This window comes from Meles meles, chromosome 3, assembly GCF_922984935.1.
Source record: "Meles meles chromosome 3, mMelMel3.1 paternal haplotype, whole genome shotgun sequence".
Classification (NCBI taxonomy): Eukaryota; Metazoa; Chordata; class Mammalia; order Carnivora; family Mustelidae; genus Meles; species Meles meles.
In genome coordinates this window covers 116,173,179-116,188,797 of record NC_060068.1, presented here as the reverse complement: position 1 = coordinate 116,188,797, position 15,619 = coordinate 116,173,179, and the positions used below count along the sequence as shown (strand labels likewise).

Genomic DNA, 15,619 nt, shown 5'->3' with positions numbered 1-15,619 from the left:
TTTCCTATCTCCGTCAGCTTTCTCTGAAGATCTTAGCTCATTCATCTTTCCAACTGTAGGTCTAACAGACTATTTAAATTACCAAGCCCAAAACAAAACTCTTGCCATCCGGTGTTTGCAGCTCTGCCTAACCCACTCCCAGCTCAGTCTTCTCATTTCAGAAAATGACACAACCATTCCCTCTGGGGCTTCATCCAAATTCTCCAGTTGACATCATGAATCTTTGTTTCTGTTTTTCTCCCCCAGCACACCCACTCCACCAGTACACAAGTCCTTCCACAGACTCTACCTCTGAATACAAGTCCAAGATAAGCACTTGCCCCACGCTCATTACGACAGCACCATGCACCTGATGACTGCAGGCACTGATAACTCACCTCTAATGTTCTCCTCACCCTTCCTACAATCCAGTAGCAGCCAGAGTGATTAAGTTTTTTATGTTAATCAGATCATATCACTCCACTGCTCAAACTAATTCAATGGCTCCCCATAAAATTTAGAGTCCCAATTTCTTTCCTTGGTGGGTAAGGCCATCTAGCATCAACTCTGAACTCACCTCCCACCTTTACCTCCTTTCCTCTCCTTAGGCGCATGGATTTTCTTAGTATCTACAAAACAGGTGGAAGAAAAAAGTCTGTTCCCACTATAGGTGCTGTGAATCTGCTTTTCTCTCTATCTAAAACACTTCGCCCACTGACCTAAAGTGAGACTTTAGGTCATCTTGTTTGCTCACTGATTCAGTCCCAATACCTTGCACAGTGTGGGGCTCACAGGAGAAACTCAGTGAACAAGCTGAATGAAAGAGCACTTTCTAAGGAATGCATTCCACATTTCTGGGAAGGTAACTAAGCAGTTTAAATGTTTTTATAATCCTCATTTTAGCAAACGTTTTTCCAGGACTTTTCTGGATTCACAAGCTGAGAATTGTTACACCTGCTTCCTTACTCTCAGTGCTATAATGCTCTCTCTGTGTCGCACAGTTCAGCAAATGTCTTTCTTACACCTGGTTTTGAGTTGATGTGTACAAAGTGTCATACCTTGCATCTTTGTACTTGCTGTGAATAATTTTGCTGGTTACATAACATGCTTACACCATATGTTCTATTAACCCTCAGTAAATGTTGGGCAATCAGAGTTTTTTCTCGTGAGATATTCAGTGAACAAATTTTCAAATACACAGCTCTTATGACCCAGGCTTTTTTCCCCTTTCCCCTCACTGAAAAGTGTGGGGGCAGTGGTATGGTTTGGCATGGGACAGAAGAACATAAAAGCATCTCCTCCAAGAAGGGAAACTATTTTCCATCCCTTTACTTTCCATTTCTGTGCAAAGAGCAGAGGAGGGACACACCAGCTTTCTGCATAATCTCTAAGAAAATATACACATACACTGAAATGTATGTGTATATGAATGTATATGAAATGTCTGAAATGCCCCAGACAGATACAGCAGCTGAATTCAGGCTGAAAGTGGCTGATTTCATCATAGATTTGAGCTAATACTCTGAAAGATCAGTTGAGGCAAGGCTCTTCCCCCTGTAATTTTTTTTTTAAAGATTTTATTTATTTGACAGACAGAGATCACAAGTAGGCAGAGAGGCAGGCAGAGAAAGAGGAAGGGAAGCAGACTCCCTGCTGAGCAGAGAGCCCAATGCAGGGCTGGATCCCAGGACCCTGGGATCATGACCTGAGCTGAAGGTAGAGGCTTTAACCCACTGAGCCACCCAGGTACCTCCCCCTGTAATTTTAAAGTAATAATGAATTTTCTCCCCCTCACAACAAAAGGTTGAGTTTCAGGAAAGATAATTGTGTCTCTTTGATTGCTACTGAGCTCTATAAAAGAGAAATACAATCAGATCTCCTAACACTTCTGTTTAGGTATAAAAAAGGTGTAAAAATCTGCCTCCTTATAAATATTGTGTTCACAATAGGTTTTTTTTAGTGGTTGTAAAGTGGAGTCCATTGTATAAAATTTGGAAAATACCTATATATTGGAATAAAATATAGAAAAAAATCATCCATGAAAAAAGAAAGTTTGTTATGACTTCTGTTACACTGCTGTCCGGCTTTTTCCTGGCCAACCCTAGCCCAAAGAAGTTATTACATTAGCATCTCCTATTCCTGCAAGAAAACTGGCCTCAATGCAATGTATTCTCTCAAATTCCATAATGCTCAGCTTCCTACACTGGTCAGTCTCAGATTACCTCAACAGCTATAGCCATACCTGAAAGTTACCTACACAAGGGGTTCTGTAAATTGTGGTCCACAGGTCAGATCTGGCCCACCACCTGTTTTTGTATTGCTGTGAGTTAGGAACACTTTTCACATTTTTTATGGTTGGAAAATCAAGAGAAGAATAATATTTTTGTGACACATGGAAATGGTATAAAATTCAAATTTCAGTGCCCAAAAATAAAGTCCTGCTGAAACACAGCCAAGTTCTTTCATTTACATATGGTTTATGGTCACTTTTGCATAGAAGAGCTGAGGAATTGTGACAGGGACCACAAAGTCTAAACTATATTCTGGCCTTTACAGAAAGAGATGGCTGACTCCTGATCCGAACAAAGTATTTTCCTTTAAATTAAGTCACCTACTTATTTTACATCATTTAAAAAGAAAACTTCATAGCACTTATAAATGGAAAGCTGTATTACCCTAACAGGAAGGCAATCTTACTAAGAACAATGACCACAAGAAGATACCACTTCACATCTATCAGGATGGCTATCTCACTCACACATACACACACAAAACCCAAAACACAAAACAGAAAAGCTTTGGTGAGAATGTGGAGAACTTGAACCCCTGTACATTGCTGGTGGGAATGTAAAATGGTATAGCCACTAAGGAAAATGGTAAGGCAGCTTTTAAAATTAAAAACACAATTAGCACGTGATCCACCAATTCTCCTTCTGGGTGGGTATGGTACGTAAAAGAAATGAAAGCAGGGACTCAAATGGGATGGTTGTGCATCCATATTGACAAGAGCCAAAAGGTGGCAGCACCTCAAGAGTCCATTCGCGGACAAGCAGATTAAAAAAAATTACCATATGTACACAAAATGGAGTATTATTCAGCTTTAAAAGGAAGGAAATTCTAATATATGCTCTAACAAGGATGAGCCATGAACACATTATGCTAAGTAAACTAAACTCATCATAAAAGGACATATACTGTATGATTTCATGTTTATGAGGTAGAGCAGTCATATAGAGAAAGTAGAATGGTGGTTTACCACTCAACTGTGCATATAAAAATGGTTAAAATAGCTAATTTTATGCTTTATGAATACTGAAAGCAATTTTTTTAAGTTTTTAAAATTCCAACAAAAATATGATTAGCTTAAAACAAGGTAGATATTCTTGCATACCTACTACTTGGTCTTCCTATGTTAAAAATGTTGAAGAGAAATTCTTAGGGAGACTTTGAAGATTAGCAGTGAATCTAGACCCTGTCTCTAATAAAATCCAAATGACATGAGAAAGGACTTTGTTATTATATATGATTCAACGCTCTTCAATGTCATGACTGAAAATATGGGGATTCAATAGTCCCACAATGTAGGAAACACAAACTTCCAGTGTTCTCCAGTGATATGTCATAATCCAAGAGTGACCATCCCCACATCTTTGTTAAAAAGTTATTTCTTAATTAGTAAGGAATATGTTCCAGTAAGTGAAGAGAAGACCATAACTTGATTAAAGTTCCCTCTTTCACAATGAACTATCATTTTTTAAAAATCATTTTAGAGCCCTGCATTATTTCATTACATAATTAAATATATATGAGCTAACGACAATTTTTAAGATCAACTCTCCTAGAGTTAATTTTGGATATCCTAAAGAGAGTGAAATCACAACAATCTTTATCATGTCTTCAGGAAAGTATTCATGTTTTATGAAGCAAGATTTGTTAAAAAGTGAGTAAATATTAACTTGTGATATGGGTCAAATCTGAGGAATTACTAGTGGTATTCAACATCAACACTCTAAAACATAAGAATCTTAAAAGAGAAAAAAAGTCTAGGATAAAAATTAGAAATTAGCTGTAAGGTATGGCTTACTACATAGTTGTTGTTTTTTTTTAATCATCATCGGCTTTATAGGTCCTTCAATTTAGACTTAGTATGAAATACCCACTTCACATCTATCAAGAGAAATCAAATAATTTCTAATAAATGAAGTCTATTCCAATGTTCCTTACGTTGTCCACAGTAAGTTCCGATATATCCCTTTTGGCACTGGCAATGGTCATCTGCACAAGTTCCTCCATTCATGCACCTGACATTGCACTGCTGAACTGCAATGAACGAGAACAAAAATATATAAAAATATCAATCACTGAAATTTTAGCATCTGTGAGTTATAAAACCAAATATCCAAATTCAATGACAAATGTATTTTACAGAAATGTTATGACCCATAATATACTTATTTGTGTAAGTGCACACATACAACATGTTTGTTACAACATTATTTGTTAGGCATTTAAAATAGATTACACTTTCAGTGTTAAAAGAAATCAGTATATGGTGACTGGGAGCACAATTCCTCGGAGGTGGGAGGATTTGTGTAACCATTCAGGATGCGGGGGCTGAGGACAGACTTAGTACTCACCCTCAGGGAGCTAACATTCCCACAGAGAGGCAAACAAAACACAAGTAAACAAACACTACAATGTCATTAGAGATTGTGACAAGTTCTCCAAAGGAAAATGTGTTGTGAAGGAAAATAGCCAGGAGCCAAGGAGAAATCTAGATAGGAGGGACACAAGACCATTCCCACATGACACTTACGAAGAGTTCTGAAGGAAGAGAATAAGCCAGGCATGAGAATTACCAGAGGGGAAGCTCATGGGGAGAGGAACCAGCAAATCCCTCAGATGGTGGAGAGTTTCCTTTATTTGAAAAACTTATAGTCACAGGATTATAAAGAGTCAGGCTGGGAAGAAAAGGTCTTAGAGAGGCATCCAGAGGCCAGCCAGATAATGTAAGGTCTCCCAGGCCATGGAAGGGTTGGCATTATATCCCAAATGCAAAAGAAGTCATTGAAAGGATTTAAGAGAGTAAAGTGATGCAATGCATTTTTAAAGGATTCCTCTAGCTGCTCGGAAGAGAACAGATCTGAAGAGATTAAGGGTGGAAGCCAGAGAAGCCATTGGAAGGTTACTCCAATAGTCCAGGTAAGAGATGAGGGGAACTTAACCACAGGCTATCAGTGGTGATGGAAAGGAGAAGCATTTAAAGTATGTTTTCCAACAGAACCCCCAGGTCTGGTTAAAAGAGTTGACACTGAGAAAAGGAGGAAGAAAGTAAAGAGAAACAGTGGCTTAGGCACTGGGTAGAGGAGAAGTGGCATTTGCTGAAGCAAGAGAACTGGAAGAAATAGATTGTGGGCAACAATGAATCAAATGTCTGCTACCAAGTTTCAGACATTTACTATGCATTCAAGTGGAGATGTGGAATAGGAAATGGAACCTGTGAACAGCAGGCTCATTGCAGGGATCTATTCTGGAGACAATTACTATGAGTTAGCAACATAGTGGTAGTAGTTGAAGGCATCTATGTAAATAAATTCATCAAGGGAGGCCATACTGTTGAAAATGCCAAAGTCTAATGACGAGGATGCAGACCAGAGACTAAAATATAATAACCAGGAAAACACTGTGGCCACAGATACTGCATAAGTGGAGGGAAAAGAACGTTGCACAAAGAGGGCAAATAATGGTGCTAAATGCCCTGAAGGAGTGGAGTAGGATAAGGACTGGCAAAGAGAGAATCATTCCTGATGAAAAGGGAGTACTACTCAAGGCCATAGAAATTTACGGATTCCCTATGGTATTATATACCATAAACTGAGGGTTGGACAATGTTTAGCTGCCCCAGGGAAAGGATTAAGAAGCTGAACTGTAAAATTTCTCCAGGAGAAATTTTATATATGGCATATATGAGTAAACTAAGACAACATTAATGAAAACAAGGGCCAGAATATATTCCAGGCAGTCAGACCAGTAAGGTTCCTGAAAGCACTGGAGGAAATCTGGTAATCTGGGTGGTCAAGAAAGCCTGGATGAATTGTGAAGATGAACTTTTATTTATTTATTTATTTTTTAAGATTTTATGTATTTATTTGATAGAGATCACAAGTAGGCAGAGAGGCAGGCAGAGACAGAGGCGGGGGCGGGGGGGAAGCAGGCTCCCCACCGAGCCGAGAGCCCCATACAGGGCTCGATCCAAAGACCCTGGGACCATGACCCGAGCCAAAGGCAGAGGCTTTAACCCACTGAGCCACCCAGGCACCCCGAAGATGAACTTTTAAAGGCTGAGAAAATGACACATAATTTTCAAAGAAAATGAAACTAGAAGTTTTTACATATAAGTGTAAAAGAAGAAGACAATGACACTGATCATGTAGATCTTGAATCTTCAATTTCTGAGTCAGACACATTCTCTACTACCTCTTCTGGGAAAATTTAGAGAGATATATGCTAAAAATTAAACATCACCACTCTGTCTTCAGGCAGATTTAAATTTTTATGTAATTACTGAGCAATTATAAACAGTATCTGCTCCTACCTTGTTATAATCTCATCTTAAACAACAGTCTAAATGATTAGTTTTGAAGACCTGACAGCCCTGAATTGGGTCATGAATAACACAATCCCACTCCACCGCTGTGATCTCACAGGACTGCTGAGAGTTAATACGCGTAAAGCAAAGTGAGTTAATATATGTAGAGCATCTGGTCAGTATATAGTATTTATTATCATCCCAATCCTCTTATCTTTCTCCTTTGGTTCATCCATGAAATAGGATGTGGACTGCAGGATTATGCAAAGGCAATAAACAGAGCCTAGGGTTGGAACCTATATGTTTAGGCATCAGAATATGTGAATTCAAATCTATGTAACCCTGGGCAAGTTACTTAATTCACATGTGCCAAACTCCTTTCTCTGTAAAATGGGATAGTATCTCATAGTTTTCATGTGAAGATTAAATAAAATGCTATAGTCAAAAACATAAAACAGTATCTGGCACAGAACAAAAACCCAGTAAGTTATAGTTCATAAGTTATTCACAGAGAATTTCTTTTCCACTGAATCCAGGCACTTTTACTGCAGAGACACATGGCTTCTGGACCAGAACTAAACCATTCTGCTTAATAAAAAATCATTATCCTCCTCCCCTTCAGTTGTTGGTGGCAATAATGAAGCCACTGAAGCTTTTGACTTGAAAGATTAAAGCAGATCTAGTTAATGAGGAAAATAATCGACATATATATCCTTGTTGAAAAGGACACTTGGTGTTCTTTCACAAGCTTCAGCATAATGCAATAAATAAGATCACATCTAAAGAACATACTTGATTTTGATCCACAGGTTGGTGATATTTGGCCACTGGAACAAGTACACATGTTAGGACGGGAACAAAATCCATCTCCACAACTATTTCTACAAATTGCTGTAGAAAGCACAATAGGAAAGCGAAGGAATAATTAGGTAATAAACCACAGTATACAAAACAAGAAAGCTACAGTCAACAACAATAAACCTGGAAAAACCAAGATAAAAAAATACAGGATATGTAATGTCTGATTTCAGATATGCAACAAAATTACCTAACATAGACATGAGATGAAGTCTCACAAATATCCTTATGATGATGTGCAAACAAATGAAACGATTTCAAGTTCCATAGTCCTTTAACTCTATCAGTACAGGTCATATTTTCCACTCAAGGCAGAGTGTTTATACATAGAATTTACCACAAGATGACAGTCTGGGTTGAAGGAAGCCAGGAGGATTGAGGAAACCCAGAGGTCCGACAAACCCTCAGAAAACATAGCCCACTCTGGAAAAGATCTTCACAAGACATAGAAAATATAAAATGGACTGAGGCAGAGACTCCAGGCTCTAACCAGTTGGCCAAGCCCCAGGGGTTCCATGCACATTCCTTCCCAGCTGGTATCTGACCTGCCCCATCATCAATCTTTGTTCTCCTTAATAAATCCCTCTCTCCTTCCTCTAGTCTTTTTTCTCCCATGCTATCATCACAACCTAGTCTATTCCTGCTGGTCAGAAAAGCTGCTGCCACATTTTGATGGAGGGAGAGTCAAAGCCTCCTGCAGCTGTGACCTCCAAGGTATGAGGGTCATCACAGCAAAGAATGTTAGGCTCACTGACACAGCACATACCATGGATCCTCAAAATCATTAGCTGAGTGACTTCAAATGGGAAGTCTCTCCCATATTTAGAATCGGTTCATTTAAGAGCTAAGAAATTCACCTCAATACCCACAACTGAATTTTTTATTTGTGTACAGGTCTATGTGCTTTAATGCTCCACTCCTGGATCCATGAGGACAAGAGAAGAGTCTGGGAACACTCTCTAACTATAAATGTTCATGCAAATGTGCATGTGTCTTTAGCTAGACAGGCATCTCACAATTTTGAAAGAGATCAGAGACCCCCAATAATGTAAAGGGTGTGTTGTATAGAAGTGGGCTAACTCAGGGTGCCTGAGTGGCTCAGTTGGTTAAGCATCTGCCTTCAGCTTAGGTCATGATCCTGGAGCCCTGCAATACAGGTCCCTGCTCAGCGGGGAGTCTGCTTCTCCCTCTCCCTCTGCTCCTTCCCTTAGTCATTCTTTTTCACTTGCTAATGTTCTCAAATAAATAAAATCTTTTTTCTTTTTTTAAAATTTTATTATTATTATTTTTTAAAGATTTTATTTATTTATTTGACTGACAGAGATCACAAGTAGGCAGAGAGGCAGGCAGAGAGAGAGAGGCAGAAGCAGGCTCCCCGCTGAGCGGACAGCCTGATGCGGGTCTCCATCCCAGGACCCTGGGTTCATGACCTGAGCTGAAAGCAGAGACTTAACCCACTGAGCCACCCAGGCACCCCTCAAATTAAAAAAATCTTTAAAAACAAAGAAAAAAACAGAAGTGAGCTAACCCAGTCATTTTATTTTCTTCCCCAAACTGCCTTTTGACATCCATGTAATATGACCAGCATCTCCATTAGCACTCCTTATAAATGAAAATGTCACAGATCATAGTGTGAAGATAGGAAACTAATTTTAGGCAAGAACATGGTTACTGCCATGGAACTGACTACTAAATTTTAAAATGTGCTACAGTTTAGATCACCAATAATTTTCCAATGACACATGCCCACTAAAATACTGTTTTTTTCCAAAGCTCCCTCACCCCCAGCAGGCTGACATTTAGTCTAGGCATAGGTAATCTACAAAGCATCCCACCCAGGTCCTAAACCCAAGGAAGGTCTCATGGCTGGAGATTGGTCATCCTCAGACAACAGACTCCTGTCATTACCACAGATCTGAGCTTTATGTCTGTGAGCCAGTGAGAAGACAGACTGTGAAAGCCCTTTTTCCTCACACTCATCCCAAACTATGAGATGCCTCACCTAACTACTTGTCCCTCCTACCTTCATGAAAACCATGAGACCCAGAAATAACAAAAGGAGAGGGAAAGAGGACATGGGGGATAGGGTTTCTCTGATGCTGGGAGAAGATGCCCAGCACAGTAAAGAGGACATAGGATGAAAAAGGTCTGAGGTTGAACTCTTGCTATGCTGTGGGCCCAGTGAAAATTTAGAAAAAGACCACACAGCTTCTCTGGGGTTTGTTTTCTTCTTGGTAAAATAAAACAAAGGGGTTATAGTGGAGTATTCTGAGCTTGTTTTAGGTTCAAATGCTATGATTCCAGGCCAATCTTTTCCTATTCCACTGATCAAAATGCACTTCATAGCAAAATTTCACAAATAAGTTAATAAACTTTCCCGCTGCTTCAAGTTCTAACAAGATTTAAAAAAAAAAAAAAATGAAAAGTGAGTCAGTTCCATTTTTTGGAAACAAATATTTGCAATTTCAGAAGTACTTCAATGATCTTTGCAGGCCATACCTAAGAACACTAACAACAAACACAGAAACACAAATCAAAATGCATTAGGTTTCCCGTAGTTTGAGAAATACATTTGTCTTATATCATCTTCATCTCTTCATGAAGCCTGGTCAACACCAAACAGCTTAAAATTCTAGAAGGTAATCATTTTTAATATCCTTCTATAAAGAGAGAATGCTGATATATAAATTAAATAATTAGGGGCGCCTGGCTGGCTCAGTGGGTTAAAGCCTCTCCTCGGGTCATGATCCCAGGGTCCTGGGATCGAGTCCCGCATTGGGCTCTCTGCTCAGCAGGGAGCCTGCTTTTCCGTCTCTCTCTTCTTGCCTCTCTGCCTACTTGTGATCTCTGCCAAATAAATAAATAAAATCTTTAATAAATAAATAAATGAAATAATTAGTCTTTGGACCTCGTATTCAATTTGTATTCTACTTATCTCTTTGTAAGTTGCCTCAGAGCATTGTCTTTTGCTAAATGGTGAAAATTCAGTAAATATAATAAATAACTTCTTATTACCAGGAAGTCCTAGAATGAAAATTCTTGATTTTGACTTGATAATGCTTTCAGTTTGGTTATCATCTCCACATATTATTATTTTAAATGTCAAAAAGAATTGTACTACTAAATTTAACAGAAAATATTAAAATGCAAAATTTATGTGAGATCCATACATGAGAATAAAAGGGCATTACATTCTTCCTCTATTTTATGCACTATTTTATACTCTTGGGTATTTGAATTACTTTTTTAATGTGCTAATATTTTTGTAGATAAACTCTAAGTGCTTGATATATATAAGTGATATATATATATATTTATTTCTTGGTGATACAAAGATAACTACAGAATTTATGATTCTGAGTTTTTTGAGAGTTTTTTTTTAAGAGATTTATGATGCATGTAACTTCTAATATATTTCATAGGTACCCAAATAATTCAAGTAGTAGAAAAGCAGGCTACAACAGCCACCATTGCCACCATTGCTCTGAGTTGTTCTTCTAAACAAATAAAGAGCACAATGTTGCTGAAAAACTGTAAATATTTAAAGCAGACACTCAGAGGGCCATATTCATACATACGTATATGTATGTGTATGTATATATATATATATATATATATGAATGATACAAACACATATATGTATTTCTACTTCAAGTATTCTGGAAGGCTCTGTTCTCTGGAATTCCCATTCCACACCAATCCAATAAAATCTGACTTTACGGATTTTCAACACATACCATAAACCAATCCCTTCTTCTCGGCTGCTCTCCAACTCAATAATGGCAGTCACATTCATTACATTCAGTGAGTCAGACTTTCCGCAGTGCCTAAGTCATCCCAGTTAGTATGGCAGGTGTGTGGTGAGTGACAAGCTGTTGTAGGAGTCTAGGAACCATGTTAAGTTTAAAGCAGGCAAAGTATGCCCTACTGGCCTGAAAGAGTAAATACACCCTCCATATATGCCTCACATAGAGGATTTCTGCGTTAGGGAAAAAAGAATGTAATACCTTTTGTTTCTTTTTTACTAAAGGCTTATCATCAGAGGATTTATTTAAAATACTCATGAATCACTTTAAAGAACACAGTCATTGTTTCCCATTTGTGCTTCCCTACTGGAAATTGTGGGATTTTCAGGGTTGAAAAAATTACAAGGAACAAAAGTCTTCACAACACATGAAACTTCACTCCTTTTTAAAAACTGCCATGAAATAACATGAAGGGTCTATCTCAAACCCACAAAACCAATAAACATAGAGTCAGAAATGCCACTACATCCTTATTATCCCTTGGCTAGTGTGGCTTGCCCTTTTTCTCTGTTCACAATTGCATAATTATTTTTTCCCTGGAGAACATGAAGGTCAATCTAAAGGCAAGACTGGTTCTAAATGAATGTGCTGTCTATGATACCTGGCTCTCCTCCCGACAAGATAAATGTGACTGCTAGATAAATACCTGGAGCAGGCCAGTCACACTTCAACTCACGAATTCACAGGCATGTGAAATAAGACATCCCACAGTCCATCACTATGAGGCTGGTAACTAATGACTTCTCCAGTTAGAACTTGGGAGAGCTAGGTACACAATTTGGAAACTAAATAAAAGAATAAAACTTTGAAGGTCAGAGATGCAGAACTTTGGAAGCTCTAAGCCTTACACTTTGGAAATCTACAGTACACTATGAGATGTAGAGCCTGTAAATCCTAAATTTAAATATCTTAAAAAAAAAAAAAAGTCAAGCCACTTGGGAAGAGTTCTTTTAAAAATTTTGTTGACCTGGGTCAACTCTAAGTCCTATGAGAGTTCCTTTCATATCTACATTATGTGGCTGTTGAGATGAAACCAGAGATAATAAAGTGGTTTTGTACAAAGGCCTAAGAAAGCTTGATCTTCAAAAGGCCTAAACCTCATGCAGTCAAAAGCCAGATAATTTACATAATCACATTGTGGTCTTATCTGGACTCCTTTAGGAAAAAGTGGTTTTGAGTTATCTAGGGAATTGCTGTACTCCCTCTTCAGTTTGTATTAATAGACTCAGAAAGATAAAACTTCCAAGTATCTTTGAAACCTTTATCATTATTGCCCTTCAACAGAGTCTAGAAAGAAGTCTAAACTTCGATGTAAACCGGCTGCTTCCTCCTTAACACTCAAACGGGGCCCCGTCCTAATTATCATTGCTTTGTGGCCACTGGATTCCAAAAGCAACTGTGTGTCCCAGACAACTGAATCCAAGAGCTTGGCCCTGACAAGGAGCCAAGCACGCTGCCCAAGCTGGGACCCCAATCAAGCACTCACGGACAATGCACTGGTTTCCTCCAGGAAGCGTCTTCCATCCCGGGCAGCAATAGGAGTGGAACCTGGATCCGCACACGTTGGGCCTGCGATGGACAAGCGAGGTCACACACACACACACGCAGGCAAGTGTATGGTAACACATTAGCGGTTTTTCCAAGCAAAAACCCTGGGCGAAAAGATTTCAGGACAACAAACAAACCAAAACTACACTTCAAATTCTTGGGACTTGGGGCACAGACATGGAAGTAAATTGGCTGAATGGGGGAGGGTTGGAAACGTCTAAAATTTGCCTTTCATCTGCCTTCTCTTGCTGCCTTTTTAAAGGGCAAAAAGAAACATGGAAACATATAATTTGCTACTACTCTGGGCTCCGGATGCAGAGAACAAAGGGAACACTCTTTCAAAAATCCTTGCCCTTGTCCCCAAATCTGTCCCTCTTTAATCCACTGTTACTTGGGCCCCGACGTGTCAAGGAAGGCGCGTTGGAAGGTGAAGCGCTTGAGTTTGAGGATTAGAGCAAACCCTAAACCCCGCACTCCTTCTCAAACAAAAGGCTCAGGAGCTGCGCCCCCGACGGTGGGGAGCAGGCAGGCTCCACCAGCCCCGACGCGGAGTAGACTCAAGCCCGCCCTCCACCCGACACTGAGAACCTGTTCCCACACTGCGGGCACAGCCTGCGCTCTGCCATCCACACCTGGGGGCCCAACCCCTCGAGGGAGGGCTTTTTGCAGGCTGAGCCGCGGAGGAAAATGGGGAGGCGCTCCTGGGAGTCCTCGGGATTCTGGTGGAGGGGGCCGCGGCTCTAGCCGCCAGAACCAGGTTCTGGGAGGGGTGGGATGGAAAGCTGCCAAGGGTAGGATCCCCCGCTGCCTACTGCCACCTACCCTCGGAGCACGTCCTGCTGTCCTCGCCTGCGGACGCGGCTGGCAGCCGCGGCGCCCTCCTCACGGTACTCAGGCACAGCGAACACGCCTTCAGAGCCCGACGCCGCGGGTCGGACCTGCTGCGGTGGCGGCTGGGGCCGGGGCGGCTTGGGCGGTGGAGGTTGGGGCTGGCCAGCCGTGCCCTGCGCCCAGAGCGCCACGCAGCCCAGCCACACGAAGTAGGGCTGCAGACACAGCCGCCGCCGTCTCCCCATAGCGGGCGCCGAGAGCGCGCGGACCAGGGTCCGCGGAGAAGAGAGTGCTGGGAGACAAAATCTGAGCGGCCTGAAAAAAGTCAGGGTCTAACAAGCCCTCCGTCGGCTCCCGAGACTCCCTGGGGCTTGGGCTCCCTGCAGTAGCGGGACCCCCGGACCGAGCGCCGGCCCCCTGGCTGCGGGCGGGACGCGAGCTCTAGCGCAGCGGACAGCGAGGCGCTGCGGCGGTGCGGCCGGCAGCCCCGCGCGGTCCACGTTGCATCCCCCGGGCCACGGCCCCTAGCGACTCCAGGACCGCCAGCGGGCGGGGGCGGGAAATTACAAAAGTAACCCGAGCAGCCGCGGCGTAAAGTTACAAAGAAAGCGGACCTCAAAAGAAAAAAAAAAAGGGCCTGCACGCAGCGCCTCGGCGGACTCCCGTGCGTTCCGGGAACAAATCTTAGAAAGTTGCAAAAGTCACCAGAAAGAAGCCGACAAACAAACAAAAGTCGCCCCCCAAAGAAGAAGAGGGTCTCCTCCCGGCTCGCCTGGGGTCCCGCGGGGCAGCGACGCGCCGGCGGCGGCTGAGGAGCCGAGCTGAGGTGTGCGGGGCCAGGGCGAGCCACCGGTGAAAGGGAGGGCAGGAGGCTGGACGCCGGGGAAGATGCGGCGGACGAGGGCGCGGCGCGGGGGTTTTGAGGCTCCGCCGAGCGTGGGGCGGGCCGGCGGGCGGCGGCTGTCAGTGGGGGCTGGAGCGCAATCGTCCACACGTGGAGCGCAGCCCCCACCCAGGGGCCGACGCAGAGTGGGCGGAGACAGAGTTAAGGGGCGAACGGGTGGGGAGGAACAAGGGGAGCTAGGGGCTGGGGGAGGGGAAGAGGAAGGAAGGGGGTAGAGTGAAGGGAGGGGAGAGGACTGAGATTGGGAAGAAGGGGGGCAAGCCTGAGAGGAAGACCAGGGCTGGAAGAGGCGCTTGGAAGGAGGGACTGGCGAGCCCGGGTGCGAGAGGAAATGAGCGGGGGATGGGGGCGAGGTTAGAGCGAGGAGAGAAGTGGGAAAGGGGAGGGGGGGGCGGGGGCCTGCTGGAGGGACGAGGCGTTAGTCGGCTTTGCTTCCCGTCCCCCTCAATTGGCCGCTAGCTCTGTTTTGACTGTACAAAGCGAGTAGACGGCGGGGGAGGGGGCGGTTAGGGACCGGATTTGGGAAAGGAGGCAGCAACCCCTTCCCCTCCCCCTCCGCCCTTGCCGGGCGGCGGACCAGGGACGAGGGTCTCTAAAAGCGCTAGGCTGGGCTGGACCCGCAGCTGAACTTCCCCTTGCCTGGCAGAGGCCACAGGGTTGAGGAGGAGAGCGGGTACTCCCGAGAGGACCTAGATCCAGACCCGGGGTGGGGGGATTCGCAGCCAAGCAGGAATAGAGACTCGCGCGGGACTTGGCTGCAACCTCAATCCAAGGAGGCCCGGCCCTCCCCATCGTCCTCCTACCCACACCCCACCCCGGGACAGGCGTCAGTCTATGAGACCCGCACAGAGGTTGGGCGTTTCCAGATTGAAATGCGTCCTCCACCTCCAAGAGGGAGCTCACGCGGCCGCGGGGGGCCTCGGCTGCATGCCTGCACCGCGGTCCCGGGTAGTCAGAGCAGGGGGTGTGCTCCGAAGTGACCCCTGGCAGAGCTCTGTCGGGGTTTGCAGCCAGAGAGGAGTTAGAGCTCCTGAAGTGGCGGGGGGGGGGGGGGGGGGGGTAGGGGGGGTGGCGGGGAGGGGTGGCGGGGGGTAACGCGGAGCT

General features: G+C 43.3%; 1 protein-coding gene across 1 annotated transcript in view; it reads right to left on the bottom strand.

Moving 5' to 3' along the window:
* The window catches only part of FBN2 (fibrillin 2), a 260,961-nt gene extending 246,487 nt beyond the window's left edge, over positions 1-14,474 (bottom strand). The window contains exons 1-4 of the mRNA XM_046000771.1: positions 13,603-14,474; positions 12,719-12,801; positions 7,361-7,459; positions 4,204-4,299 (exon numbers count right to left, since the gene is read on the bottom strand). Of these exons, the coding sequence (XP_045856727.1) occupies positions 4,204-4,299; positions 7,361-7,459; positions 12,719-12,801; positions 13,603-13,856 (532 nt within the window). The 5' untranslated portion in view covers positions 13,857-14,474. The remainder of the gene's footprint in view (positions 1-4,203; positions 4,300-7,360; positions 7,460-12,718; positions 12,802-13,602) is intronic.
* Positions 14,475-15,619: the final 1,145 nt, after the last annotated feature.